Raw genomic sequence first — 25,941 nt, 5'->3', positions numbered from 1 at the left:
CAAATCAGATGTTCTATGTAAGTCAGCAATTATCTGTTGACTCCTTATGATACCCAACTCCAGGGTAGCAATATCCTCTGTCCTTTACCACCTATCAAAGTCAGCACATGGTAAAACCTTTGTATATGACTGCCTATGCCAAAGCACACATGTGCTGAAGGAGTCCATTTTCTGTCCTGTTCAGGACAGCCAAGGAATCTGCTAGACTTCAGTTACCCTAGACTGGTGTGGTTGAGTGTGCCTTAGAGTCTTCTGAGATGTTAGTGGCTCCTTCTGGCCTGGACTGTCCTGGGACTTATGGACTATTAATAAACTCCTTTAGGCTTTTTGGAAAACATGCTTCACTTCTAATATCAGTTGAATAACATTTTTATAGAGGTTAGTGGTGGGGGGGAATCTCATCATTTCCAATGATTTCTTATAATGATAAAAGCAAACTCATTAAAAATAAAACTTGTTGCAAAAAAAGTGCTATCAGTAGCCCTGAGTTTGTGGGATGCGAAGTGTCTTAAATCTTATTTTCCTGATTTTAATATAAACTTAGAAGTGCACCCCTGGAGAAATACATTGAAACCATGCAATGCACTGGCACTTTTAATATTATCCATCCATCCATCCATCTGTCCACCCATCCATCCATCCTCTATCCATCCATCCATCCACCCATCCATCCATCCTCTATCCATCCATCATTCATCCATCCATTCATCCATCCACTCACCCATCCATCCATCTATCCATCCATCCATTTAACCATCTTTAACCCTACCAGCCTGCCAGCTAAGTAACTAAGCAATAAATTATATACTGAGTACCCACTGGATAAAATTGAACACTCGACAATGTATGAGACAGTATCCCTTTCTTTAAGGAGAACACAGTCAGTAGGGAAGACTAACAGAACATATGAATGAAATACTGAACATTCAAGTGATAGGTACCAAGTAAAGATAAGAAGAAAATGCTGGGGCCATAGGAGAAGTGAGTTTCTGGGGTTGGTGAAGAAGATATTCAGTAGGTTTGATTCGGAGCTGAGATTTTTAGTTTACAGTTGACACAGTTTTATCAGTGAGTTTATAGAAGTGAGGGTGCATGAGGTACAGGGGATAGGACATTTGTTGCGGAGCAAACCCATGCACAAAGATTTGGGGAACACACACAGAGGAGGGGGGATGGAGGAATGAAACACATAGTGAAGGCCAGAGTCATGAGTAAGGGGAAGCAAAGGTGAGACTTGCTCTTTGTAGCACTTCTAGCATCCTTCCGACTCCGGGATGAGCTTTTGACCTTGGCTATCCCATTAATTCAAATTACAGAGATTCTCGGACGCCAACATCTCCTTTTGTATCTACGGTATTTAATACAGCTTGACTTCATTATCACATTTTGTCAGGGCTAACCATGCACTTATGGGTGCATTCCTATTGGAAAATTCCTTAACTTGGTTAATCTAGACAATGTAACAATGTGTACTGGATTTACACTACACAAATTTCTGCAGTTTAACGACAGGAGTTGGTTCTTCTGAAGACCGAGAGGTGGCAGTGTTGTCCTGATGAAACTCGGGAGAAAAGCATGCTATTCATTTTCTAAAATTGGCTCTCTCCTTCCTCTACACCCCTTTCACCACCAAAATATGGAAACAACAACAATAAAAACCCAATTTTATATTTAATTTACTTAAAATTTGTTCTGTGCATGGATTATGTAAGAAAAATAATTCACTGCTAACAAAATTTAACTGTGCGAAACCAGGTTCAGTTTCCCAGACAAAGGAATAGAAGGAGTCATGAGAACTTGACAAAATACATGAGTTGATAATATTTTGAGGTCAGATAGCAAATGTTTTCCCTTGCATTGGCATGCTACAATGTTAACTTACAACCACTTACAAAAGTCGCAGGGCCAAGAGTAGCAACAATGGTAGGAATTCAATGGTAGCATATGAAATTGAGCTCTAAAACCAGAGCCACAGCAAATTCTTCAAGGCACATACTATGGAGAAAAGCAATAGATTGTCTGTTCCTGAAAGCGTGTCTCTGTTATATAGAAATTTTAAAATGTTTTGTTTCTTTTTAACATAAATACTTTGATTGCTCACACATGCTTCTCCAGCAGAGGGGGCAGATGAATGGCCTCCTGGGAGACTATGAAATGGGAAGCCAGGAGTCTGGTTGAGGAAAAGACCAGAGAAATTAAGTAAGTTGAAGAATTTAGTCAAGAGGAGATATTTGAAGAAGGAGGATGGACTGTAGTTTCTCCTGCAAATAGGAAGAATAGAAATTAGAAGTATAGATGTTCCTCTACTTTCTTCATGTCACCAAGATTGTTCAAGGAAAGTTTAGCTTGGGTGAGATTTCAAGGAAGATAGAAGGATCTCTGATTATTGATGAAGCAGGAACACAAGGACCCAGACTTGGAACTTGGAACACAACAAACTCTGGTCATTGCATGGAGATAGCCTGAACTGAGTGGATTTTGTGTGTGTGTGTGTGTGTGTGCGTGTGTGTGTATGCGTGTTTTGTTTTGCCTTTCTGTTCTTTCCTCTATAGTGGGGATCTGCAAACTACGGCCCATGTGCCCACGGGTCTTATGCAGGCCATGGTTTTCACATGGCACTCAAGCTAAGAATGAGTTTTATATTGTTAAATGGTTTTAAAATCCAAAAGAAGAATATTTTATGACATAGGAAAATCTTATGACATTCAAATTTCTTTTTATTTATTTTTGAGAGAGAGAGAGAGAGAGAGCAAGCAGAGGAGGGGCAGAGAGAGAGGGAGACAGAATCCCAAGCAGGCTCCAGGCTGTCAACGCAGAGCTCAAACTCACAAACGGTGAGATCATGACCTGAGCCGAAATCAAGAGTCAGACACTTAACCCATTGAGCCACCCAGGCACCCCTGAAATCCAAATCTCAGTGTGCATGAATAAAGCTCCTCTACTCCACAAAGCTTCCCTCTACTGACTTTGCTCAGTTCTAAGATCTCACTGTGCCGGTAGTCTGCATTTAGTTACCCGGTAATCCTTGGATTCCCCAGAGCAGTCGACTGTGTTAATGCCACAGGGGCAGCGACCTTGCTTTGTACTTCTCTCCCTCCTAGTACCTAGCATGCATCGGGTACATTATAAATAGCAACTATTAAACAATAAAATCCCCCAGTGGCTTAGTTTGGATTCCCCCCTGAAGCAGATCCTGAGAACAGAGGGTTTGAGTACACGGAGTTCATTAGGGAAGTGGCAGGGTATGACTGGGGCCCAGATGATCAAAAGGACTCGGTGAAGTTCCTTAGGGATCAAACATGCTGATTTTCCTGTGAAACAGGTAGTAGGTATAAAATGTAAGTAACTGGCTTTTGGACATTTTAGTGGGCCACATGAGGTGACCTCACACACACAATTATAGACACACACATGCACATACTTAACCAGCTGGAGGCTGGCTATGAGTCTCTCCTGGTTTTGCCCATCGTCAATGCTTTGTAGCCTTGCTACGTTGATGGAAAATGAAGGTGAAGCGAAAGCGTTAAAAGTTCCAATCTCTGAAGATTCATTCATTCATTTTTTCATTCAACAAATGACTATCTTCACTGTGCCAGGTGCTCAGTACATGTTAACTCTCAAAACAAAAGACATATATTTGAAAATAATGGCAGATTGAGTGTAAGTAATAGATAGCACTTTCTTGTTTCTGTTCTCTTTGCTCTGCATGTCAACCCTTCCACCATGTCCTTGACTGGGCTCCCTTCTGCTTGTTCTCTTTTCTCCCAATTCTGGCAAGTGGGAGCTGTGCTCCTTGAAGGCAGCGATGGGACCAGACTCATCCTGGCAAAGACCCTATCCAAGGCACACTTCATTTCCTCCTGTGATAACGGCTTTCAAATTTGACCAGTACCCCTTCCAGCTGCCCTATTTTTAACAATGAGAAATTAAAAATGAAAAGCAGCCTTTATAATACGGTTGCCCACTTGGTGAACTTTAAACGTTTCCATTTTCAATTGCTCACAGCAATGAGGCCTCCGGAGGGCACAGGTCAGTGAAATCTAGAGATAATCGCTCAATGTCACTTTAACACACACCAAAGCATCTAAGAAACAACAGATACCAATTTCTCCACCTCACTTCTCTCCTTCCCTCACGTTGCCAACAATGGTAAGCTGTGAAAAGGCTGAAAGAAGGAGCAGAAAGGTCAGTGAAGCAGAGGCTCCACATGATGAAGAGCCAAGTAAGGGGCTGAGGTCAGGTTTCCATCACATTATGACAGAGGTGTGATGAGAAATCTTTCTGGGAGAAAAAAAATACCTTGAGAGATGAACCTTTGGGGGCGAAACATTTGAATGGCTTCTTGTCATCTGATAAGCTGTCTTCTGGCATCTTCTGACGCTTCTCAGCAGCTTCTGCCCTCCGCTTTTCAATCTCTTCCCTTAGCCTCCTCTTCTCTTCCTGAGACAGGAGAACAAATAACACGGACATCGCTATCAGCTTCCAGCCAGAAGGAAAGAGGGCTGTAGGGGAAGGAGCACTGGTGCCGCAGGGGAAAGAGTGGGCTTCTGGACTGCATGCCACCCCCTCCTCCAGGGTGGTCGCCGGAGATGAAGCCTGAGCCCGTGAGTCCACCTGCCTGACACTCTGGCGCGGCCACTTCCCAACTGTGTGACCTTGGCCGCGTTACTCATCTGTTCAATGCCTCAGTTTTTCATCTGTAAGATGGGGATAATGACAGCTTTAGCAAGGGCTAAATGAGAAAGCCCATGTAAAATTCCTAGGATCAGTGTGAAGCTGGTCCTTATCATTATCATCCTGTCGGGGCATTTACCACTGACCTTCTGTTTCTGTATATATAAGATAAATATATGTCCCTTCCACCTCCTTCTGAGGAGAGTTGTGAAGACGGATGAGACAGCTGGTGGGCAAAGTTTATGTTAAATCTAGAGTATTATGTTCAAACTGTACAAGAGATAATTTTATGGTTGTCTCCACCTCCACGGAGTAGATTATTGTAGATGGTTTGACAAACCTGAAATACATAGACACTGTACCAAAGCAGTCACAGATGTTCACCCTATGTGTCCTACTAGCCTCTCTGTGCCTTAATTCCTGGTCTGCCATACTCTCCCCTGTCTCCTCTCTCAGGCAAAACATTCAGAGCTCCGATCCAGTTGCACATCCTCTATGAACGGTTTACTGAGAGATGTGTGTAGTTTTTTGTAGTTTTTCCCAAGCAGAGATTGGATGTTCGTCTGTCAGAGGATGTGGCAGAAGGATCCTCTGTGTTATGGGCTGAATGTTTGAGGTTCCCCCCCTCCTCCACTGCCATTCATACATTAACGTCCTAACCCCCAGAGTGACGGTTTAGGAGGTGGGGCCTTTGGGAGGTGTTTACATCCTGAGAATGAAGTCTTCGTGAATGGCACTAAGAGAGGCCCCAGAGAGCTCTCTTCCCCTTTCTGCCAAATGAGGACACAGTGGAAAGACCATGGTCTATGAAATGGTAAGACACAGAATTGTTGACGCCTTGATCTTGAACTCCCCAACCTCCAGAACTGTGAGAAACAAATCTCTGTTGTTCATAGGCCACACAATCTGTGATTGTGGTTCCACTGACTAAGACACTGTTTGGCAGGAGGTTAGACCAAATAATCTTCGAGGTCCAAACCAATTCTAAGAGCAAGTGTTTCCCTTCTGCCTTCGTTGACACTCTGCTCCCCTAAATAACAAATAATGACAATGTTAACAATAATTATAACTAGCAGGCACCACGAACACAATTATCTGTTTGATCATGGCATCAATCCTGTAACGACATTATTTCCCAGATAAGGCAAAGAAGTTTTAGCACAGTCCAGGAACTCTGCCAAGGTCCCAGCTTGCAAGTGGCAGAAAATATAAGCCCAGGTGTGCTTGATTCTAAAGAGCTATCATCCCAATTACTTCCCAACCAAAGGCAACTGACCCATTGAGAGCTGGAGTTGGAAGAGACCTTGGAATAATTTATCCAGACTTTCCACACAGGTTAGGGAATTTTTGCAAAGGATCCATGTCAGAAAGCCATCTGCTGTCTTTGTGCATAGTTGGATCGATGGAAGGTCACTATCTTCTAAGATTAGAGGGCAAAGCTCTAAGCTCATTTGGACAATCGAGGTCTCAATCCTGATTGCACCATTTCTTAGTCAAGTAACACACAAGTCACTCAAATAATTTGATTCCCTTTTGTTTATCCATAAAACGGGAATAATGATGTACCTCAGGATGAAAGGAAAGAATGCACCTTGTAAAGCTGTAGTTGGTTAAGCACTTTTTCAGTTTTCAAAATTTGCCTTCTGTAACTTTATCTGTTGTTTTCAGTTCTGTCTTAAGAGACGGAACATATTCATCTGTTCGTAATTACCGGGCTCCTGCTCTATGCCTGGCACTGTGTTGGGTCCTGGGTTTACAGTAATGAACAAAGCAGATACTGTCCCTGCTTCTGACCACTTCGTCTCCTTATTCTTCCATTAAAAAAAAAAAAAGCAAAGCTACTTAAAAAAATCTTCTCTATAAAAACCCTGCCAATATCAGAAAACAACTATCATGTGACTCTCAGATCTTATAACGAATCTGCAGACCTTTTCATCCTCCTCTGCTTGCTGTTCTTTATTGAGAGACAGTAGAGGGGAATGGGTTAAGGTAAATGGGACCATGGGAAAATGACAAAACCGCTCTGTGCCTCGGTTTCCTCGTCTGAAAAATGGGGTAATAAGACTACTCACGTCAGAAAGTTCTTACAATTGGATAAAGACTACTATGTGTAAAGGGTTTAGAACTGTGCCTAATGCACGGTGAGTTTATTATTCTTAAAATGTATTTGTAAGTGTCCATGCAGCAGCACTGCACCAGCAAAAACATTATTCCCCGGGCTACAAGGGTCGCCAGACGCGGACTGCGGGCTTGGGTAAGCTGCGCCCTCCTTACCTCCTCTCGGACTTTTCTCTCTGCTTCCTCCTGCTTCCGCCTCTGCTCTTCCTCCTCTAGGACCTTTCTTCGCTCTTCCCGCTTTTTCTTCAGCTCCTCCAGCTCCAGGGCTGCCTCCTGCTGTTTCTGTTTGAGCTTCTCGAACTCCTCGCTCTCGGTTTCCCCGCGGCGGCGGCGAAGCTCCTCCAGGCGCTTGCCGGCTTCCACCTGCGAAGTGCCTTCGGCCTCCTTGGCCTCGCTCACCTTCGCTCCTGCTCCCGGGCGGCTGTCCGGAAACGCAAAGGAGTTTGATAAATGTCAGTTGGGCAGCCTCCCGGGAGGGATGTCGTCTGCAGGCTTTGCACCCCAGACCAAAAGAAATCTCCACTGCCGGTCGCTGGTAGTCGTTGGACAGTGGATGTTCACACCCGCCCCACGGGTAGGTTGGGGTCCGCCTGAAGTCTCAAGGTCTGAATCTGATCCCTTTCTACCACTTACCCTTGGTGTCCTGTTGTACAAAGGGGCAAACAGACGCTGATGGTGGGAAAATGGCAAATGGAAAATGGGCAAAACAATGCAACCACTACGGAAAACAGTAGGGAGGTTCCTTAAAAACTTAACAGTAAAACTACCAGATAGTCCAACAATCCCATTGAGTATATACCCAAAAGATCTTGAAAAGATCTCACATACCCTTGTTCATAGCAGTATTATTCACAACAGCCAAGAGGGGGAGCAACCCACATGTCCATCAACAAATGAAAAAACAAACAGAAAGCGGTGCATACATACAGTGTACTATTATTCAGCCTTAAAAAGGGAATCCTGTCCTATGCGACAACATGGATGAACCTTAAGGATATTATACTACACGAAATAAACCAGTCCCCAAAAGACAAATGTTACATAATTCCACTTCTGAGTTATCTAAAGTTGTCAATTCAGGGAACCAGAAAGTAGATTGGTGCTTATCAGTGGCTGTGGGGAGGGGAGGTGGGGAGTTATTTGTGGGTATAGAGTTTCAGGTCTGCAAGATGAGAAAGTTCTGGAGATGTTTCACAACACTGTTGAGTGTGCTTAACACTACTGACTTGTACACTTAAATGGTTAGGATGGTGGGGCGCCTGGGGGGCTCAGTCAGTTAATCGACTCTTGATTTCTGCTCAGGTCATGATGTCACAGTTTGTAAGTTCAAGCTGGGCATCGGGCTCTGTGCTGATGTGCGGGCCTGCTTGCTTGGGATTTTCTCTCTCTTCCTCTCTGCCCCGCCCCTACTTGCACACACACTCTCTCTCTCCCAATCTCTCAAAATAAACAAAAACATTTAAAAAATGGTTAAGATAGTAAATTTTATGTTACGTGTTTTACCACAGTTAAAAAATAATTTTTTTAATGATGCGTGATACAACATGGAAAAAAATGGGCAAATATCATTTGTTCTCTTTACCTCAGTGGGCTATTCTTTGAATCCCATGAAATTAACTATTAAATCAATGTTGATTTATGTATCATCATAAAAATTAGTTGTTACTAGGAAGGGAGGTATGTAACACAAAACATTGCTATTAGATTGAGTTCTAAAAGTCTAGGTGTGACCCTAATAGTCCTCTGCCATAAGTAACTGGTTAATTTGGGTCTGTCTGGAATCCTGGATCTAGACTGGAGACAAGAAAAGATGGCTGGAACTAGGGGAGCCACTGAAATAAAGCTGCTTTATTATCTTTGTCTTGAACTCAACTCTAGCAGCTGATCTCTGGCAGATGGAATTCCCCTTTGCCTCTCGATTGAGAGCTAACCACAGGCTTGTAGGTCTATTCTGACACAGGTGCCCCCAAGAAAGCTCTGAACAACTGCATTACCTACGGCGTCGGTTTGTGTGGTCTAACATGACATGACTATTCCTAATCAGGACTTAACATTACTAAATTAGTTCTGATATCGTGTCGTTAGGGTTGTTACTTACGCTGTGTAGACCCTTTTCATATTTATTACCTCATTTAATAGCCACAGTAACTAGGCAGTTGGCAGGTTAGGTTAATACCCCACTTTACAAGTAAGGAAATGATACGTGAGGGCAGAAAAACAGTCTGCCCAATTTTCGGCAGCAAGTGGTAGGGCCATGACCAGATTCTAGTGTTTCTCTCCCAAGTATACTCTTTTTTCCACTGTACTATAATTATATCAGGTGTTAAATAGGGTTTGTTAGAAAATAAAAAATCAACTGAATTGAATGTGCTGGCCTCTACCTTTCACCTCCTACCCTGAAGACCGGAGGGTCTGTGAGGGATTTAAGTCTCTAGAATTTCTGCAGTCTAGGCCTAACTACCTTCCATGCTCCAGTGGAAGCAATGCTTCATCAGATGGCACAGCATATAAAACAACAAGAAAATGGGTACGTTTTTTGTGAGTTAGAAATAAAATTGAAAGTCAGTTGAAGTTTTCTTTTGGGATTAAGGAGAACCACAGAGATTTCATTGTATAACTGGGAACATGTTAAGACTAGAGACGGGGCACCTGGGTGGCTCGGTCGGTTAAGCATCTGATTTAGGCTCCGGTCATGAACTTACGGTTTGTGGGTTCGAACCCCACATTGGATTCTCTGCTGTCAGCTCAGAGCCTGCTTCTGATCCTCTGTCCCCCTCTTTCTCTGTCCCTCCCCCACTTGCACTCTCTCTCTCCCTCTCTCTCTCTCTACATAAATAAATAAATAAACAAACATTAAAAAAAGACCAGAGACAACACTATTCCAAGTGTCCTTATGTTAAAATTGTACTACAGGGGGCGCCTGGGTGGCTCAGTTGGTTAAGCCTCTGACTTCAGCTCAGGTCATGATCTCACGGTTCTTGAGTTCGAGCCCTGCATTGGGCTCTCTGCTGTCAGGGAGGAACCTGCTTGGGATTCTCTCTCTCCCTCTCTCTCTCTCTGCCCCTCCCCCACTCCTACCTCTTTCTCAAAAATAAACATTAAAAACAATAAAATGCACGTCAGGACTGGTATTCCTAGTGTTTTCCCACAAATCATGTAAAAAGGAGAGAGATCATTAGCCCCTACCGACTCTGAGATCCTTTGATAAATTTGCTATCTAATAGAGTTATGCCATTGATAATTGTCTCCAAAACATGTTGGTTGTGACAGAAGAACTGCATCAGAGAACCATGTTTCATGCAAAACTCACAAAAGCTGGATCCTCCGAGCACTTTATTTAGGAGAATTTAGTGCTGTGCTCAAAAGTGTGCCTAGTTACAGAGAGTCCTTACATAAGAGACAAGGACGTAGCTTGCCAGCTACTTAAGTACTCATTAACAGGCAGTGAGGTCATGCTTAACTAGCTCCGAACACAGGGAGCCCATCCCTAACACTTTGTCTAAGGAACAGATGAATTACCACCGTCTGATATAATTTATTCCATGTAGAGAAGGGCTCGGTGTTTCTAGCTATGGAGCGAGAAAAAGAATAAAGCAGAAAATGAGTTCAAGACTACATAATTGCCAATACTGATCTTATGTGTATAACTCCTGTTTTTGAACCCTGAGGTAGTTCTGAGTATACTCTATCCTTTCCAACCTTTGCAAGCGGCAGGATGGAAAATCAATATTGTAGATTATAATCAGCATTCAAATTAATACACAACAAAACCAAAAACATCAAAGTGTATTGCATAGAGCAAGGGAAAGCACCATTTCTTGACATGCTCGTTTGGGTTTTAAGAATATACGTAGCTTTGTATTGGGTCATGATGTCAAATTTATTTCTGACTAAGAGTTTAGGTTAAAAAGTTTTAAAATACTGTTCTAGGTTCTTGAGAGTTAAAGATGTACTCTTTTATTTTGAACTCAAACAAAGGTTAGAGTTTAAAAACCTGATGTTGCTCTTTCAGGGTCTTATAAGTTCCCAGGTCTGTGACTTAGAGAGAATATCTCCCCCCTGAGTTAATTCCAGGTCTTTCCATCTTCAGAAATGAGTTTGCTCTCTGCGTTCATCATGTTAGTTAGTGCACAGGAGTTGGGACCTACAGAACACAAGCCTCTAAAAACTTCTCCAGATTCCACTAGGTGTCGCTCAGTCTTCATTTTGGACAATCAAAATGCCTATCATTAGGGACTGGTTCCATAAATCATGACACGTTGGTCTGGTGGAATACTCTAACATTATTAATTGTAAGCTCATATTCATTGGTACAGAAAAGGTAGCTACGATAAACTGTTACGTATATTGCAAGAATCAATGGAAAAACAGAGTTATATATACACACTATACATATTTGTCTATTTTGACTATATAGACATAGAAAATATTTGGAAAAAATGTTACTGGTGGTTGGTGCTTATTTTTGTACTTCTATTTTCTGAATGTTCCTAAGTTTTTTTTTAATGTTTTATTTATTTTTAAGACAGAGAGAGACAGAGCATGAGTGGGGGTGGGGCAGAGAGAGAGGGAGACATAGAATCTGAAGCAGGCTCTAGGCTCTGAGCTGTTAGCACAGAGGCTGACGCGGGGCTTGAACTCACGAACTGTGAGATCATGACCTGAGCCGAAGTCGGACGCTCAACCGACTGAGCCACTTGGGTGCCCCTATTTTCTGAATGTTTCGTAACGAGGATCTTTTTTCCTATAATTAGACAAAACTTTAGTTATCAAGTTAAAAATAGAAAACAAAACAAATGCTCATTTCGAACTTTCTAGAAAACCTTGGTGTAATCTATTTCTATACATTGCTCATTGAGTTGAGATTTTTTTGTTAATGTCATGTTTCAGAGAAAACAATCTAGTCAAGAAAACAGGAACATCAAAGGGGGCAGTAATTAAATCAAACATGAGCTATGTTCGAACCAGGAGCAAGAGTTTTGTCCATATCACCTCTACTTGGATGTACCAGCATGCCCTCAGCACTAGGGTGCCACTAACATGGAAATTTCTGCCAGAAGTTCTCTCCTCTCTCCTTGGTTCCTTTATATATATATAAAAAAAAAATCTTTTTTTTTTAAATTTTTTTAACGTTTATTTATTTTTGAGACAGAGAGAGACAGAGCATGAACGGGGGAGGGTCAGAGAGAGAGGGAGACACAGAATCGGAAGCAGGCTCCAGGCTCTGGGCCATCATCAGCCCAGAGCCCGACGCGGGGCTCGAACTCACGGACCGTGAGATCGTGACCTGAGCTGAAGTCGGACGCTTAACTGACTGAGCCACCCAGGCGCCCCCCAAAATTTTTTTTAAATGTTTATTTATTTTTGAGAGAGAGAGAGAGAGAGACAGAGCACGAGCAGGGAAGGGCAGAGAGAGGGAGACACAGAATCCAAAGTAGGCTCCAGGCTCTGAGCTGTCAGCACAGAGCCCAACATGGGCTCGAACTCACAAACAGCGAGATCATGATCTGAGCTGAAGTCCGACGCTTAACCGACTGAGTCACCCAGGCGCCCTCTCCACGGTTCCTTTAGATGTAGGTCTAGATGTACATCAAACCTTTCCCCGTGAACATAGCTTGTTTTCAGTTAGGCTAGTGGGCACTCGGCTAATCTAAATAGAGGCTCCTGCTTCCTTCCTTAGAAAGCTCCTCACTTCATAAGTAGATACAGCAAAACCTGACATCTAAGCTTCCACTGGCATCAACTTTGAACTGAAACTAAAACGAACCCATGTTGGCAGCTGAACAAAAAAGCATGATACGGTAGCACCTTGTTTCTGTCATTGTTTTCTGCCCAAAGATGGAACACTTAAGACCAGAGTCCCATTTAAGAATTCTCAACACTACACCTATTCTCTTTGAATTCCTAGCTCTCTGGATTTCCACACAATGGGCGTGTTAATTATTAATCTGAGCTCTGACTAAAGCTGGTTGGCAAGTTTGCTAATTGTTAACCAAGCTTCTATCTGCTGACAGATTTTTAAAAAAACATTACTTTTCTTTAAAAAAATATACTCATGCCCACAAAGCAGATTTTAAACTATCAAATAATAAGACAGTAATATTGTTAGACAATATTCATGAGATACTTTGCACGAACCTGACACTCTTCTATAGGGCTTTGAAATATTCAACTACTGGCGCTTCAGCAAGCTTTGGACTCAGCTTACTCGCCTGAGTCAACTTGATTCTAGATTTTCTATGAATTCTAAATAAACTCCTAATTTTCTACTGAAATCTACTTTCTTGCCAATCTCAAGTAACATCTATAGGTTCTACACATCCTAGTCCTACACAGTTTACTTAGGCTGTTTATGCACACATATTCTTCTGTAGGCTCTCCCTTGGATAAAGTGACTACCTTTCTGCTCAAATTTGTATGTGGAAAAGTTATTTGGGGCAGTTATATTCCCCCATTTTAGCCTGCTCAGAGGGGCAAAGCCCTACCAGCTCTGCTCGCTTCTGAATGCTACAAAGGCCTTGGTGTAAGGAATATGTCCAGCTTCTACACAATACTTGCTTGGGGACTTTCTTATTTAAAGTGTTCAGAAAAACAGGGTCTACAGGTAAGACTGCTGCCAAAGAACAATCCCAGGGGAATCCATGTTTCAGGGACCCAAGACTCTTCTAGAACATTGGGAACAGAAGCCAGTGACATTAATAGAGGTAGGAATTTGGCACAAGCAGTTGGAGGGGGTGTAGGTGTAGGAGTGGGGCACAGAGAATCATGTAGCCAAGGTGTCCATGGCAGATGTCTATAACATAAGTCCATCTACAAAACTGGCAGGGAGCTCTCAGTATTTGATGTATCTAGAAGTAAGGATTTACCTGCACATACCTGTCTGTCTGTCCTAAAACCAATTGTCCAGGTATTCAACATGATGGGGGGGGGGGGAAGAAGGGGAAAGTGAGGTTATGCAGGAGGGTTTTCCAAAGGTTATTAAATGGAACATGAGTCCTGTGCCCTATGCCTCCCTCTTTGAGATTCCCAATACAAATTAACATCAAACGCTCTCAGAGTCCTGCGGTAAAGAGATCTGATTAATTTAGTTTAACCTAACATTTCCCAAGTATTTCGCCAAAGGACAATCTCAGTTTTAAGCAACATTTATTTAAAATCTTTAAAAAAAAAAAAAGCATTCTTTAAAATGGTACTGACAAGGGTCTCTTATGAAACTGGCTGGGCCATAGAAAGAACCAATGACATTAGCCCCAGTCATAATGTTTTCTACTAAGCTGAGCTTATATAGCATATTAAGTGAGGGAACAGAAACATGGATACTAAGCATGATCTGTCCTGCTAAATAATGGGAAAAGCAGATTAAACCTTGTGTGAGCAATGACTACTGGTCTTCTGTTAGTGATTGATAGCCTGACCTGCTGACTGAGTATCTCTAAGACAATGGCCAATGACTTCACAACAGAAATATGTTGTCTGTTTAGCACGTTTCTGTCTGGAGGCACAGGATAGGGAGACTACTATTTTTTCTTCACATGTGAACACAGTCATTGTTAAGTAGTCTCTGTTTCTTACCTGAAAGTGTTCTCGGTGTGTTTCAGTTTGTGGGTCATGAATTCTCCATTCTGTGACTTCACTTCTGTAAATCCCTTCTTTCCATCCAAGAAACTCTTCACTTCTTTGGGCTCTTTGTCCTTTTTAATCTTCTCATCTTTGATCTAACCAACAGTACATATCAGGAAGAAACACAGTGATAAAAACCGTATTAGTTTGGGTGGGTATCACCAAATAAGACCCAGAATTACTAGGAAGCCAGAAAACTCAGAAGTAAAATAAACCACTGGAGAATGATATGGTACAGCTAGGGTCAGAGGAAATTCTTAGAGTGTGAGCTATGGTCCTCCAGCCTCTGCGCAAAGACCTTGACCACAATTTAAGGAAGTCAAGATCATCCCTGATTTCACTAGGGTTTTGTTTTCAAGAGCAGTGGAGGTGTTGCTGTTTGGAAACAATTATGTTCTGGGAATGCTGTGTAAGAGTAGTTGTTTGTAGTTCTCATTGAAAAGGGTGATCATTAGTGTGGCATTGATGGGAGAACGTCTAGGTTGGCTGAACTGGTTTTTTCTTGGATGAAGAGTGCGCCTTTGAAAAAGACACAAATGTGTTGAAGAAGAAAAAAGAAGAAACCTACCAAGTCAGCCAGATCTGCCAAGCCAATGTTAGCAGATTGCTGAGGAAGCTCACCCTTGTAATAAAATGAGTAAGTAGGGTCCCGAGGATAGAAGACAAATTACCCTACCTTTAGTGGGATGGCTCAGAGACCCATGGGCCATGTCTGTAGTCATCTAAACCACTACAGTTCAAATGGAATAGGAAAAACTTCAGGGTTTACTTTGACTTCCATTGCAGGTAATAGTTTAGTCTCCAGAAGTGGTTTTGTGATTGTTGGAGAGACAGAGGAAGGTGTTACATGGACAGCAGGTGTTCACTTTAATTTTTTGTGAGTTTTGTGTTATAAGTTCCTCATAGTAAATGAGACACATTACTTCAAAGTAAAATGAATTTACATAGCTTGCTGAGAGCTTAGATTACTTGTATCAGCTCATCCATTCTTAAAGGATGAGTGTGAAAACAGGGGAGGTTCATTATTGCTGTTTTCAAGACAACCAATGACAAAACACTAACGTTCTAGAGCAAGCAACAGAGGAAGGATAGGCATAAGAACTTAGGCCTTCAGGTGCTGTCCAGAATGGCCTCCTGATCACTCACCTCTTTCCAGCTATTCCTCAGATACTCTCTGAACACTTATTTCTAAAGTACATGTTTTACTAAGCATAGCACTTTTTTTTTTTTTTTCTGTTTACTGATGAGCCTTGCGTAGTCCTTTGCCTGACTGCCTTCTTTGGATGTTATATGATTAAATTACCACAGATAGACTATTCACTGCCATGTTGCCCTAATTAGTTAAGACTTAAATCTTTCTCCAAGGGGGATATACCTAGGCTATCCCTTGGACATGCTGAAAAAGAAGGCTGTTGTTCTGCCACTCTCTCTGAGAGCTCTGTCCGGAAGTCAGGAAATGAGTTTTGTTCCAGTGCTATCAACAGACTAGCTAAAATTAAGTCACCTAATTTTCTCTGGGATGTTGGCTCCATATACATAAGAGAGGTTGGATCAGAGGATTCCTTCCTGATCCTTCACCCTCTCATTTCCCTCTTGGCTCCTGATTTGTTGTGAGAGGCTACAGAGAAGAGAGGGAAGCTCTGACCTGTCCTGCAGCTTGACTGCAGCTCTCTGGTGGCTGTTCTCACCCAATAAGAAATCAATGTCATTGACAGGCAGGAATAGGCAATGCCTATTCTCATCTTGAGCTACCATTGCTGGATTTTGCCCTAGATACCAGGGACTGAAGTTTGTATCCTGGTTAAGAAGTATCTGGGGATACAAATTTGGGAGCTAAAGAGTGTCCCATTTCAGGGGACCCACGAAACACACTCTGAGTCAAATCTCATGGTTTGTGGAGCACTGTGCAAGGCAAAATCCCCTTTAACTCATTTCTCTTATTTTGGAATCAAGAGATAATTCCATTCTCCCCAAATGCATTACCTGATTTGTTGACCAAAAATGTGTATAAAATAGGTTTGTAAAACAATACATGTCTAAGAGAAGAAAAATACCTCCCCCTGCCTCTTTTGCAAGCTCTGCCTTTATTGGCAAAGGTTATAGAGGGTGGTGTGCTTATATTCTCTTTGGAAGACTTTCTTAGGAAAATTCCCAGTGAAATAATGATTTGGGATTGCAAATTATTTTCTCTTTCTGGGAAATAAATAAATAAACAAACAAATAAATAAGTAAATTCATTCCATAGTGCCTTTAAATTTAAGAGCAATTGCAGATTCAACCTAAACTCATGAGATTCTGAGGGAAAAGCATTTGATCTTCTAGGTCAGAAGGTAACCGTGAAGAAAATCTGGGGATGGGTTCATAGGCAGCTGAGTACTCTGAAGAGTTAATGTGCTTCACATTCAGATAATATTAGCATATGAAAGGCTCTGGTCAAATGTGACATTTGGATGAAATTCTGGATATTGGGGATATCCAAAGGGATAACACACAGGTGTAGGTGGGTGGAGGTGAGAATTCAACTGACATGCCCTCGTGCCAGAGAGACACTCAAAAGGTCAAGTGATCAAGGCAAGAAGACTGAGCTGTCAGCCTCTGTAGAATGGTGCTTTGCATTATTTGATTTCAGAAGACTGACAAGAATTCATCCAAGTTATAGTATTTCAAATAAGGTCCAGCACATTTTTGTTAGACTCAGAAGCCTCAATTCCTGTTTTGGGTCCAATGTCTGTCACATGGATGTCTTTGCTACTGAGGGTTTGGTTTGTGAACGACATACACAGACCTTACCAGTATGCTTGGACTCCATCCCAGACCTACCGAGTCAGATTCTGCATTTCATAAGATTCCAGGGATTTGTATGCACACCTATGTTTGGGGAACTTTGGTGTATGACAGGAATATCTATTTCAATATCATATGAACAACTCTGCTGTAAGCTGGTTTTCTGTTAGAGGCCAGGAAAAGAACAAAAAAAAAAAAAAAAAAAGGAAAAAAAAAAAAGAAAAGAGCTCTGGGGTGAAGAACTAAAAAGAGGCATTTTATAGTTGGAGAGGAGAAAAAGAAAGCTAAGTTAACATTTCAAGGCTGGTGATGTTCTGTGATCCGTCACCACAAACAGCTAAAACTGCAGGGCTGCAGGGGTAGAAAGACAGTTTTTTCTAAGGTACTGGAGTGACTTCTGGAAATGTTTTCTCTAAGAAGTCTCATGTGATATTTGTGTTTACCCACATAGCTCTCCTTGAAAGGACATTTTTTTATTTTGTTTTTTTTTTAACAAAAAGAAAAAAAACGGAGGAGGGTGTTTGAAATGGCTAAATCATGTAAAATAGAATTCAAAGTTGTTTACATAAAGTAACCATGCAACTAGTCATTCAACCAGTGATTTACGTGTGCATTGTTAAAGCAGGAATGCCAGATTTTTTTTTTTTTTTTTTTTTTTTTTTTTTTAGCCTGGGTTGAGTGGCTAATCTGGCCTTGTGTAAAAAAAGAGGCCAAAAGTTTTGGGACTCTAAAATGGGGTGTAGGACAAACTGAGAAAGGGGCAGGTCTGAGATGGTTATACCGCCGACATTATCGGACTGGGGTTTTCTCTGGACAGAGGCAGAGGGATGATTTGGGTGGCCACTCATGAATCCTTTCTTGCTCACAGGCACAACATACAGACATAGAATGTTCTGGTGATTAAAAACAAATCACATCTTAGTAAAGCGAATTAAATTTTAAATACAGAATCCACACAGCACTCTTTCAGCTTCTCCTCCCCCACACAGACTTAATCACTGAATTCTGACTTTATGCCCTCTTCCTTCTGTGAAGATATTCCCCACAAAACACCAGCTCGACGGAAGAGCCCATGTGGCCCATTTCTGTTTCAAGTTTCAAGTAACTTTCACTTTTTTTTGTTTTTAGATGAATCTGTAGGTGTTGTTCTGCCAGAAAACGAGAACAGCACTTCCCACCATATTCAACCATTTCCTTAGCTGCCTCATTGGAGCCAAATTCAGCTTCCTAGTTCTTAGCATTTCTGCTTCCACCTTCCTTTAGATGGGCGGGTTCATGCATTCAGTTTTTACTCCCAAGCCACCACAAGTTCTATGAGAAACAGGAAGGTACACACATCTTAACCCAAATAAATATAACATGATCTAGGGGTTCTTATATTTTCTGTGAGTCTTATGAAAAAAAGCATTTAAGCAAATAACCACCTCTCATGTAATTTTCTAAATATGGATTTTTCTGTTTCTTGATAGATGCATAATGGGCAGAGAAGTACAGCAAGAGTCCATTGGAGCTGGCCCTCTAGAGTGACAGCTCAGTTCCATGGGCAAAGAAATTCAAATCTTCCTCCCCTTGATCATTTCCTTCTACCACGTTTAAGTACTTTGAATTTACTAGATGCTGTCACAATTTTTAGGATTACTTGGGGCTAACATAAACACAATGGTTAAGATGAGGTCAGGCTTTCTGATGTGGCGTTTTGATTCTGTCGGGGGTAATGACATCCTCTGTGCGGCAGCCTCTGCTCCACTGACTCGTTTACTTACCTACAGTCAAACACCCTGGCACCAGCTCCTGTGTGTGCCTCAGAAATGTAATGCAGAACATTTTGCCAGACTTTTCTTTTGAAAACCAAATACCACCTTCAGTGCATCAAATGTGTTAACTGAGACGTGGGGGGGGGGGTGTTTTTCCTTTGGAAAGTTAAATCATTAATCGAAGCCAGTTGGAAATATTCCATAATTGAAATGAAAGTAGGATGGTTCAAGGAGAAAACAATACACATAGAGGTGGAGAAAGTGGGAAAAACTGATCAGAGCAGTGTTTTTCAAGCTTTCTGTGACTCACAGGAAGGACAATTTAAATCATGATGTAATTCTGCTTAGAATGCCCTCTGATATCTTCTGTTTGATTTCATTTTTTTAAAATGCCCATTGACACATTCAATTACTTTTGAGATGTTCGAAGTTGATGTTACCATTCAATGAATCATGAAGTCAAGCCATAGCTTGAAAAACCCTGGATCACAGGTTATAGTTTTGAGATCAGCAGACATGAAATGTCATGCAACACTGCTCTCGGTTGCTTCATGATTAGGTCATTTGTCAATAATATTTACCTCTTTTTTGAAGGTAGGCTTGTCTTCTTGGGACTTTTCTCTTTTAGCTTGTGCTTTGGCCCCCTTTTCTTCTTCCTTTTTATGTTCAAGAGTGGCAAGGTCACTCGTTTAAAAGAAGCCCTTTCTGGCTTACAAGAGTGAGAGGGTGCTCAGGTCACTTTGCTCGTGCCTTGCGATTTTGCTGACTCAGTGCTCACATAACCCTTGGTGTCAGTGATTCTAAACAGCAACGTGGGATGGTTTCTTTCCACCAAAGTTTTTTCTCGTGTGCCTGCCAGTGTGCGCCCTGGACTCTAGCGTGACCTGGTGGTCCTTATGCGTGTTTACAAACCTCGTGTGTGGTTTGGTGCATCTCGTTTCTGATTGTCCCAAATGTAGCTGTGGTCACGAGCCCCGTGTGATGAGCAGGAATGAAAGACAACTTCAGCACCATGCAGACTTAGTGATGGGGAGTTCTCTCTGCAGAGGTGAATGTGCAAGCATCTCTTTTTTCTTTCTTTTGTGTGCGTGTGTGGTAGGGGTAGGCGGGGATGCAGGTGGTGGTTAGGTACAGTGCTTTCAATGCAGGCTTGCAGACAGAAAAACATCTTTCACGGTTTGCAAACATTCCCCTCGCCCCCCTTTCCACCCTTCTCAGGCGACATGAATTTATTTGTGTCATCCAGATGGCAAAAGCAGTAAAATGTATGCCCTTAATTACCAGTCAGTTATAAACTGATACCACCCCAGATGAATGGCTTTCTGCAAGTCCACATTAAGTTCAGGTCTACATGATGGCAAATCATGGTTTTGACATATTTTTAATGAAAGTTCCAAATTGGCTCCTTTCCCTCCTTCACTGCCAGCTGATTTCAAGGGGGTTATTTTTGCCTTCTCAAGATGAAATTTCTGACCGTGATTCTTTATGTCACCTTTCCCACCCCAATTTTTAAAATATAATTTTTAATTAAATGCCAAACACGTGGGTATGGGGAGGAGTTATGGTCCTCTTGCCTCATGTAGACCTATGGAGAGAGGTAAGTTGTTAATAGGAATGAATTTAGATGCAGGTGCAGAATTAGAAGTCAACACAGCACCGCCACATTTATCATCTTTGGGTTAGTTCATTTTTCTGGTATTTGCAACTAGCAAGCACAGAGCAATTAATTTCTCTCTGGCTGGTAAATTTGGTTGATTGAATATTTAACCATCGATCAATTGCTTTGTGCTCACCTATTGCTATGGCCGAAAAAAATGAACGGCTTGCCAAACGGGCAAGCACGCGGGGCTGCAGGAACGTGCCTCGGTCCCAAGTCTGATGTGCATTACATTTCTCGTAAGTCACAGGCATCACACGTTTGGTGCAAAATGTTTACTGTACCTGTTTCTTTTGGACAGCTGTCTGAAGTTTATCTTCTTGTACTTTCTTTTCATTTACCCGTTTCCCTTCTATTTTCTCGTCTACCTTTTCCCCTTTCTGCTTTTTCTCTTGCATTTCTCTTCTGTTCTCTTCTAGCTGCTGGCGTTTTTGCTCTTCTAGCTTAGCTTTCTGTTCTTCCTCCGCCTTTGCCCGCTGCCTCTCCTCCTCTGCTCTTCTCTCTTCCTCCTTAGCCCTCTCCCTCTCGGCCGCCTCCCTCCTTTCTCTCTCTTGGGCAGCTGCTCTTTCTTCTGCTTCAATTCTTGCTTTCTCCTCCGCTACCCTTTGTTCTTCCTCAGCTTTCATTCTTTCTCTTTCTTCTGCTTCCAGCCTGGCCCTCTCTGCCTCGGCTCTCTCCTTTTCTTCCCTCTCCCTCCTTTCACGATGGGCGGCCTCTTCTGACCCCTGCTCCCCCTCCCCCTCTGTTTGAGGCTCTTCTGCACTGGTCTGCCCAGTTGTCAACGGCATTGCCACGGTTTCTGTTGTTCTGTCTTCTACCGGCCCCTCTACCTGATTTTCTTCAGGGCTCCCCTGCTTTGGCTTCTCTTCCTCCTCTTCCTCCTTTTCCTTTTCTTCCTTCTTTTTCTCCTCAGTGTCCCTCCAGTCATTCTTCTGATAGGACTTTGTGACTATTTCTGTCTCCTCTAGCTCGTATCTTTCTTGGCGACGGTCACTTTTTTCTTCCTTCTCTGCAGCTTCGTTTTCGGCGGTGTTGTTCTGCGTTCTTCTGCTCGGTAGCGACAAGCCTGCGTCTGTGATGGTTGGGTCGAACTCCTTCTGCCGTTCCAGTGCTTCCTGAAGGCGTTTTTGGCGTCTTTCCTCCCGCCGAGCCAGGCGCTCCAGGAACGCGGCCTCGTCATCACCCTCCACCTGGGTGTTTGAGGTGGTTGTCTTGACCTCCTCATCGGCCACACTGTACAAGAGAAACAAGACAGCTTGGGTCAGCTGGTCAGCTGGATTCTCGTAGCCTGACCCACACCGGAACAGATGCTCGCGGTACCAGGCGCACGTGCACCCAGGATATCCCTTCGGATAGTATCATAACAGTACGTGCCTGCCGGACTTTCAGCAGACAGCACGTGAGTGCCTTTGCCCTTAGTCCTTCTCTGGCCACTGGAGTCTACTCTACTATGCCAGCCGTCAAGCGAAAATGGATGAGCATTAGTGTATAAATACCTCGGCTCCCTCGCCTCTTGAGTTGAATAACTGTGAGGTGCCTTGTTGCACGGGATCTCTGAGTCTCCCAGGGGAGTTGAGCTCCAGATCCCAGCAGCGGTAACTTGCTTGGCAATGAAACCTTTATTTGGTTGCTTTTCCTTCCCTGTTTCACTTTCCCACATTGCTGCCAGTGTTTCCTGGGATCATTTCACAAATGAACTGCCTGTGTTTAAATCTTTTTGCTCCAGAATCTGCTTCCTGGACAACTCAAACTAAGACAAGGACCAAACTGAGAAATGAAGGAATTCTTGTAGTATCACGTAGTATTCCACATATTACCAAGTCATCTAGAATTCTTGAGCTGGATCTGTGGGGCATAAGGCATTTGGAAAGGAAGCAGGTGTACCTTACAGTGTGGGGATGCTATACTAATGCCAGTGACCCTCATGGTAGGGACATCTAACTGTCCACCACAATTCATGCTCCTCCTTCCATTGTCACGGGGAGGTGACTACCAGTCAAGGATTATATTTCTTGCCCTCCACTCTTCCTTGCATCTAGGTGGAACCATGTGACCAATAATTTCCAATTGAGTGTGAGCATAAGTGATATGTCTAGACCAAGACTATTAAGCAGCAGAAGCACATCCTCTTCCATCTCTGTCTGATGACTTGATCAGAAAACCTCAAAGCCCCAGGAGTAGACAGAGTCACAAAAGGAAAGCTAGTTGGTGATCAGTTCTATTTACTACTCAGAAAAACCCACATTGGACTCATTTATGTTGCTGCATTAAATTACTAAAATTTGGGGCTCATTGTTATGGTGGCTGATATTACCCTAATACATACACCATCTAAATTCTTTGTCAAGATTTCCATGAACAAAGGGTCTCTTGCCCTTCTTTCTCTATAGTTGATAAAAAATAGTTAAATTTGATGTTTGCTAAAAAAGGAAAGAAAATCTCAAAAAACCAGACTGTAACATATCCATCACCACACTCATTGTTACAGTTCAAGCCAGGGCTGTTGGTCTCCACCGGCAGGAAACAGCCAGTTATGTGATATCAGAAATTGTGACCAGAGTTGGAAGAGTAGGTCTTGCTATGTTTAGAGACTCCATTAAATTTCATGGTTCATACTGAACTGGGCCCTTCTGAAGTTCAAGTCCACTTAATTTTGAAAAAAAACCACATTTCACATTTAACAATAAGAAATGGCAGAGTAAAGGCTGGATTTTAGACTTTCTTGGCTTTAACCGCTGCTGTAGGACACTGTCTACATGAATTAGACATATATGCATTAAATTTCCCTAAAAATACAAACAGTTTAGAATTTAAGGGGAAAATCTACATGTAAGGAACTTTGGATCAACTGAATTCAAACGATTTTTAAAAGGTACTGCAAATTCCGAAGTGTCAGCTAGATGAAAGTACTCTTGAGTTAAGAGACGAACAGATTCTACTGGATCTTTCTTTGCCTATTTGCAAATCACAACAGCGACCGTCAGTAGAAGTTACGTACCACTCAGGGTTGCTCAGCCCCAAGGAGAACACTAATTCTTCTTGTGGATAATTAATATGTCAGAGATGAATGATAGGTTCTCAGACCTGGATGTACTTTAATGAAAAAGAAGGATTTGTGAATCGATCAACAGCATGAAATAACTACTACTAGTAAATGAAAAAAGAAGAGAAGCCCAAGTAGAAGGAAGATTTTAAAAGCAAGAACACGACTAGTAACTAGTAACTTTTAAGCCACTGTTGATCACTCACTAATAACCAGATTCAGGAAGGGGCCTCAAAATGCCATTTAAAAACTTTTTCTTTCCCTTCCCCTTCAGTTTGAGGATAGAAAAGGCAGCGATGACTATGTAGGCCTCCTCTGTAAAGCTCTGATACCATTTTCCTGATAATAGTTAAAATTAGGTGCTTATCATATGCAAGGCACTGTGTGTTTTATGTGTATTATAATCTCACTTAAATTTAACAACATTCCTAAGAGAAAGGTATGATTTTCATGTCTGTTTAACAGGGAAAGGCCAAGGTGGAATTCAGAGCCAGGCAGCGAACATACCCACAACCCCTTTGCTGTATTTCCTCCCTAATTAGGAGCTTCTTACCAAGAAACAAGGTCTCTGTCTCTCCACCTAACCGGTAGGTTTCCTTATTGAATCCATTCTGCTTGACAGAATTTAAGACTTTCAGAAATCCATGTACCTGCTCATATTTAGGGTAAAGAGGTCAGACCTGTTTTCCTTCAGATTTTCTATATAGATGGGCTTAAAGGAACTGTATTATTAAAATAAAAATTAATTTTTCTCTCTATCCCGACCCCAAAATATTCTCATCTTTTTTTTTTGCCTTGGGGCATATAAATTACATATATTAGCAAGTGGCGTAATGAACCAGGTGACCTTATATGTGCAAACCTGTAAAGATCCATTTGGAAGAAGTTGAACCTAGTAAGGGTTCTCCACTGTTCTGGTCACTACCAAGGCCTGTATAGGAAAAAATGTGCTAGTAAACTCGTAAGCTTTTTCGAATAATTACATTACATTAAGTAGGATTCTGCACCTTGCTGAATATCGTAGTGATTAGAGAATACTGATTCAGGCTGTATATCAGGAAAAATAAGACATTTGCAATTCATGTCTACTTTAAAAATTCAAGTTCTATTTGCTGCTGGTAGGCACAAAGGACTAGAAAGCTAATAAATCTTCAGTTCAAAACAGGTATCGATACTCTAAAGAATAAATGTAAATAGTCTTCCTTATTTAAAGATGTAGCCCATTGTATTTAGTAAATAAAAAGATTGCTAAATTATAAAATAAAATAAAACACTTCAATTGGGGTGTGTTTAGGGGATGGGATAGGGGAAGAGAAAGGAGCAGTGGTGTCTGAATGTCCACATCAGTTTGACTGTTCAATCTGATTAGGTGCCTACAATAACCAAAAAATGACTGAGCAAGTTAGACTGGAAAAGAGTGGAGCTGGGCTGAGAAGGGAATGCTTTGCCCAACACGTTCCATTCATCAGGCAGGCTAAGAAGTACCTTAGGCATTCTCCATTTCAAAGAGGACAGTACCTGTTCTGGGCATTAACCTCCACCTGGTCGGTCACCTGTCCCAAGGATTCTTCCTCTTGCTTCTGCCGCAGCCTCTCCTGCCGGGCACGGCGGCGCCGCTCCCGGGCAGCCTCCTCCTCATCGTCGTCGTTCCTCTGGTAGGCGATCCTGCAACATCGTGAAGACAACCTCTTGAGTGCGCCAGCTGCTGACCATCTCAATGCTTCTTTGCAGGATCAGCCCTGAGTCCTTTCCTGGGCTTGACCACTGACTGAACCACAGAGCTCTAAATGGATCGTTCCGTTCCATAGACACTTGATCAGAATGGCTTTCAAACTTTTAAGTATCTGAAAAGCAGGAGTCCGCTAGAGGACAATTTACAATGATCAAATGACAGCTTAAACTGAAAAAATCTACACAAAAGTGGGCTGTGCAGGAAACTGTGGGGTAGCATATTTAGATTTCTTCATTAAGCTCATTACTAGCCTTTTAAGATTTAGGAGCAGAAATCCAAAGCACTGAACCAAAAATAATCAAAACACTTATTGAAAAGATTCAGGATGTTGTATGAATTATTTGTGTAGATACTGTCACAAAGAACAGAAAAGAGTCAAGTTATCAAACCCATATTTTGGCATTAATAAGCCCAAACTGCAAATTAAAATCCAGAGTAGGGTACTCTGTTTGCTTGGATTTTATTTTTTCCTTTCAGTTCCTTTTCAATGGAGAAGGAAGGCGTTATTGACAACTGACAGGATGGCTTCAAAGTCAGTGTGGCTCCCTAAGAGTCCTCC

The 25,941-nt window shown here is 42.1% G+C and overlaps 1 protein-coding gene across 13 annotated transcripts in view; it reads right to left on the bottom strand.

Moving 5' to 3' along the window:
- The window catches only part of CALD1 (caldesmon 1), a 188,924-nt gene that overhangs the window by 14,675 nt on the left and 148,308 nt on the right, over positions 1-25,941 (bottom strand). For 6 of the 13 annotated variants that reach the window (XM_030308483.1, XM_030308479.1, XM_030308478.1 and 3 more), the window contains 6 exons: positions 25,169-25,315; positions 20,892-21,840; positions 19,532-19,606; positions 14,365-14,507; positions 6,949-7,213; positions 4,300-4,440 (listed from right to left, as the gene is read on the bottom strand). In XM_030308483.1, coding sequence (XP_030164343.1) covers positions 4,300-4,440; positions 6,949-7,213; positions 14,365-14,507; positions 19,532-19,606; positions 20,892-21,840; positions 25,169-25,315 — 1,720 coding nt within the window. The remainder of the gene's footprint in view (positions 1-4,299; positions 4,441-6,948; positions 7,214-14,364; positions 14,508-19,531; positions 19,607-20,891; positions 21,841-25,168; positions 25,316-25,941) is intronic. The other 7 variants (XM_030308486.1, XM_032592453.1, XM_030308485.1 and 4 more) reach the window with 2 other exon arrangements.

Source organism: Lynx canadensis, chromosome A2 (genome assembly GCF_007474595.2).
Source record: "Lynx canadensis isolate LIC74 chromosome A2, mLynCan4.pri.v2, whole genome shotgun sequence".
NCBI classification, from domain to species: Eukaryota; Metazoa; Chordata; class Mammalia; order Carnivora; family Felidae; genus Lynx; species Lynx canadensis.
This window is presented reverse-complemented; position numbering and strand designations above follow the sequence as displayed.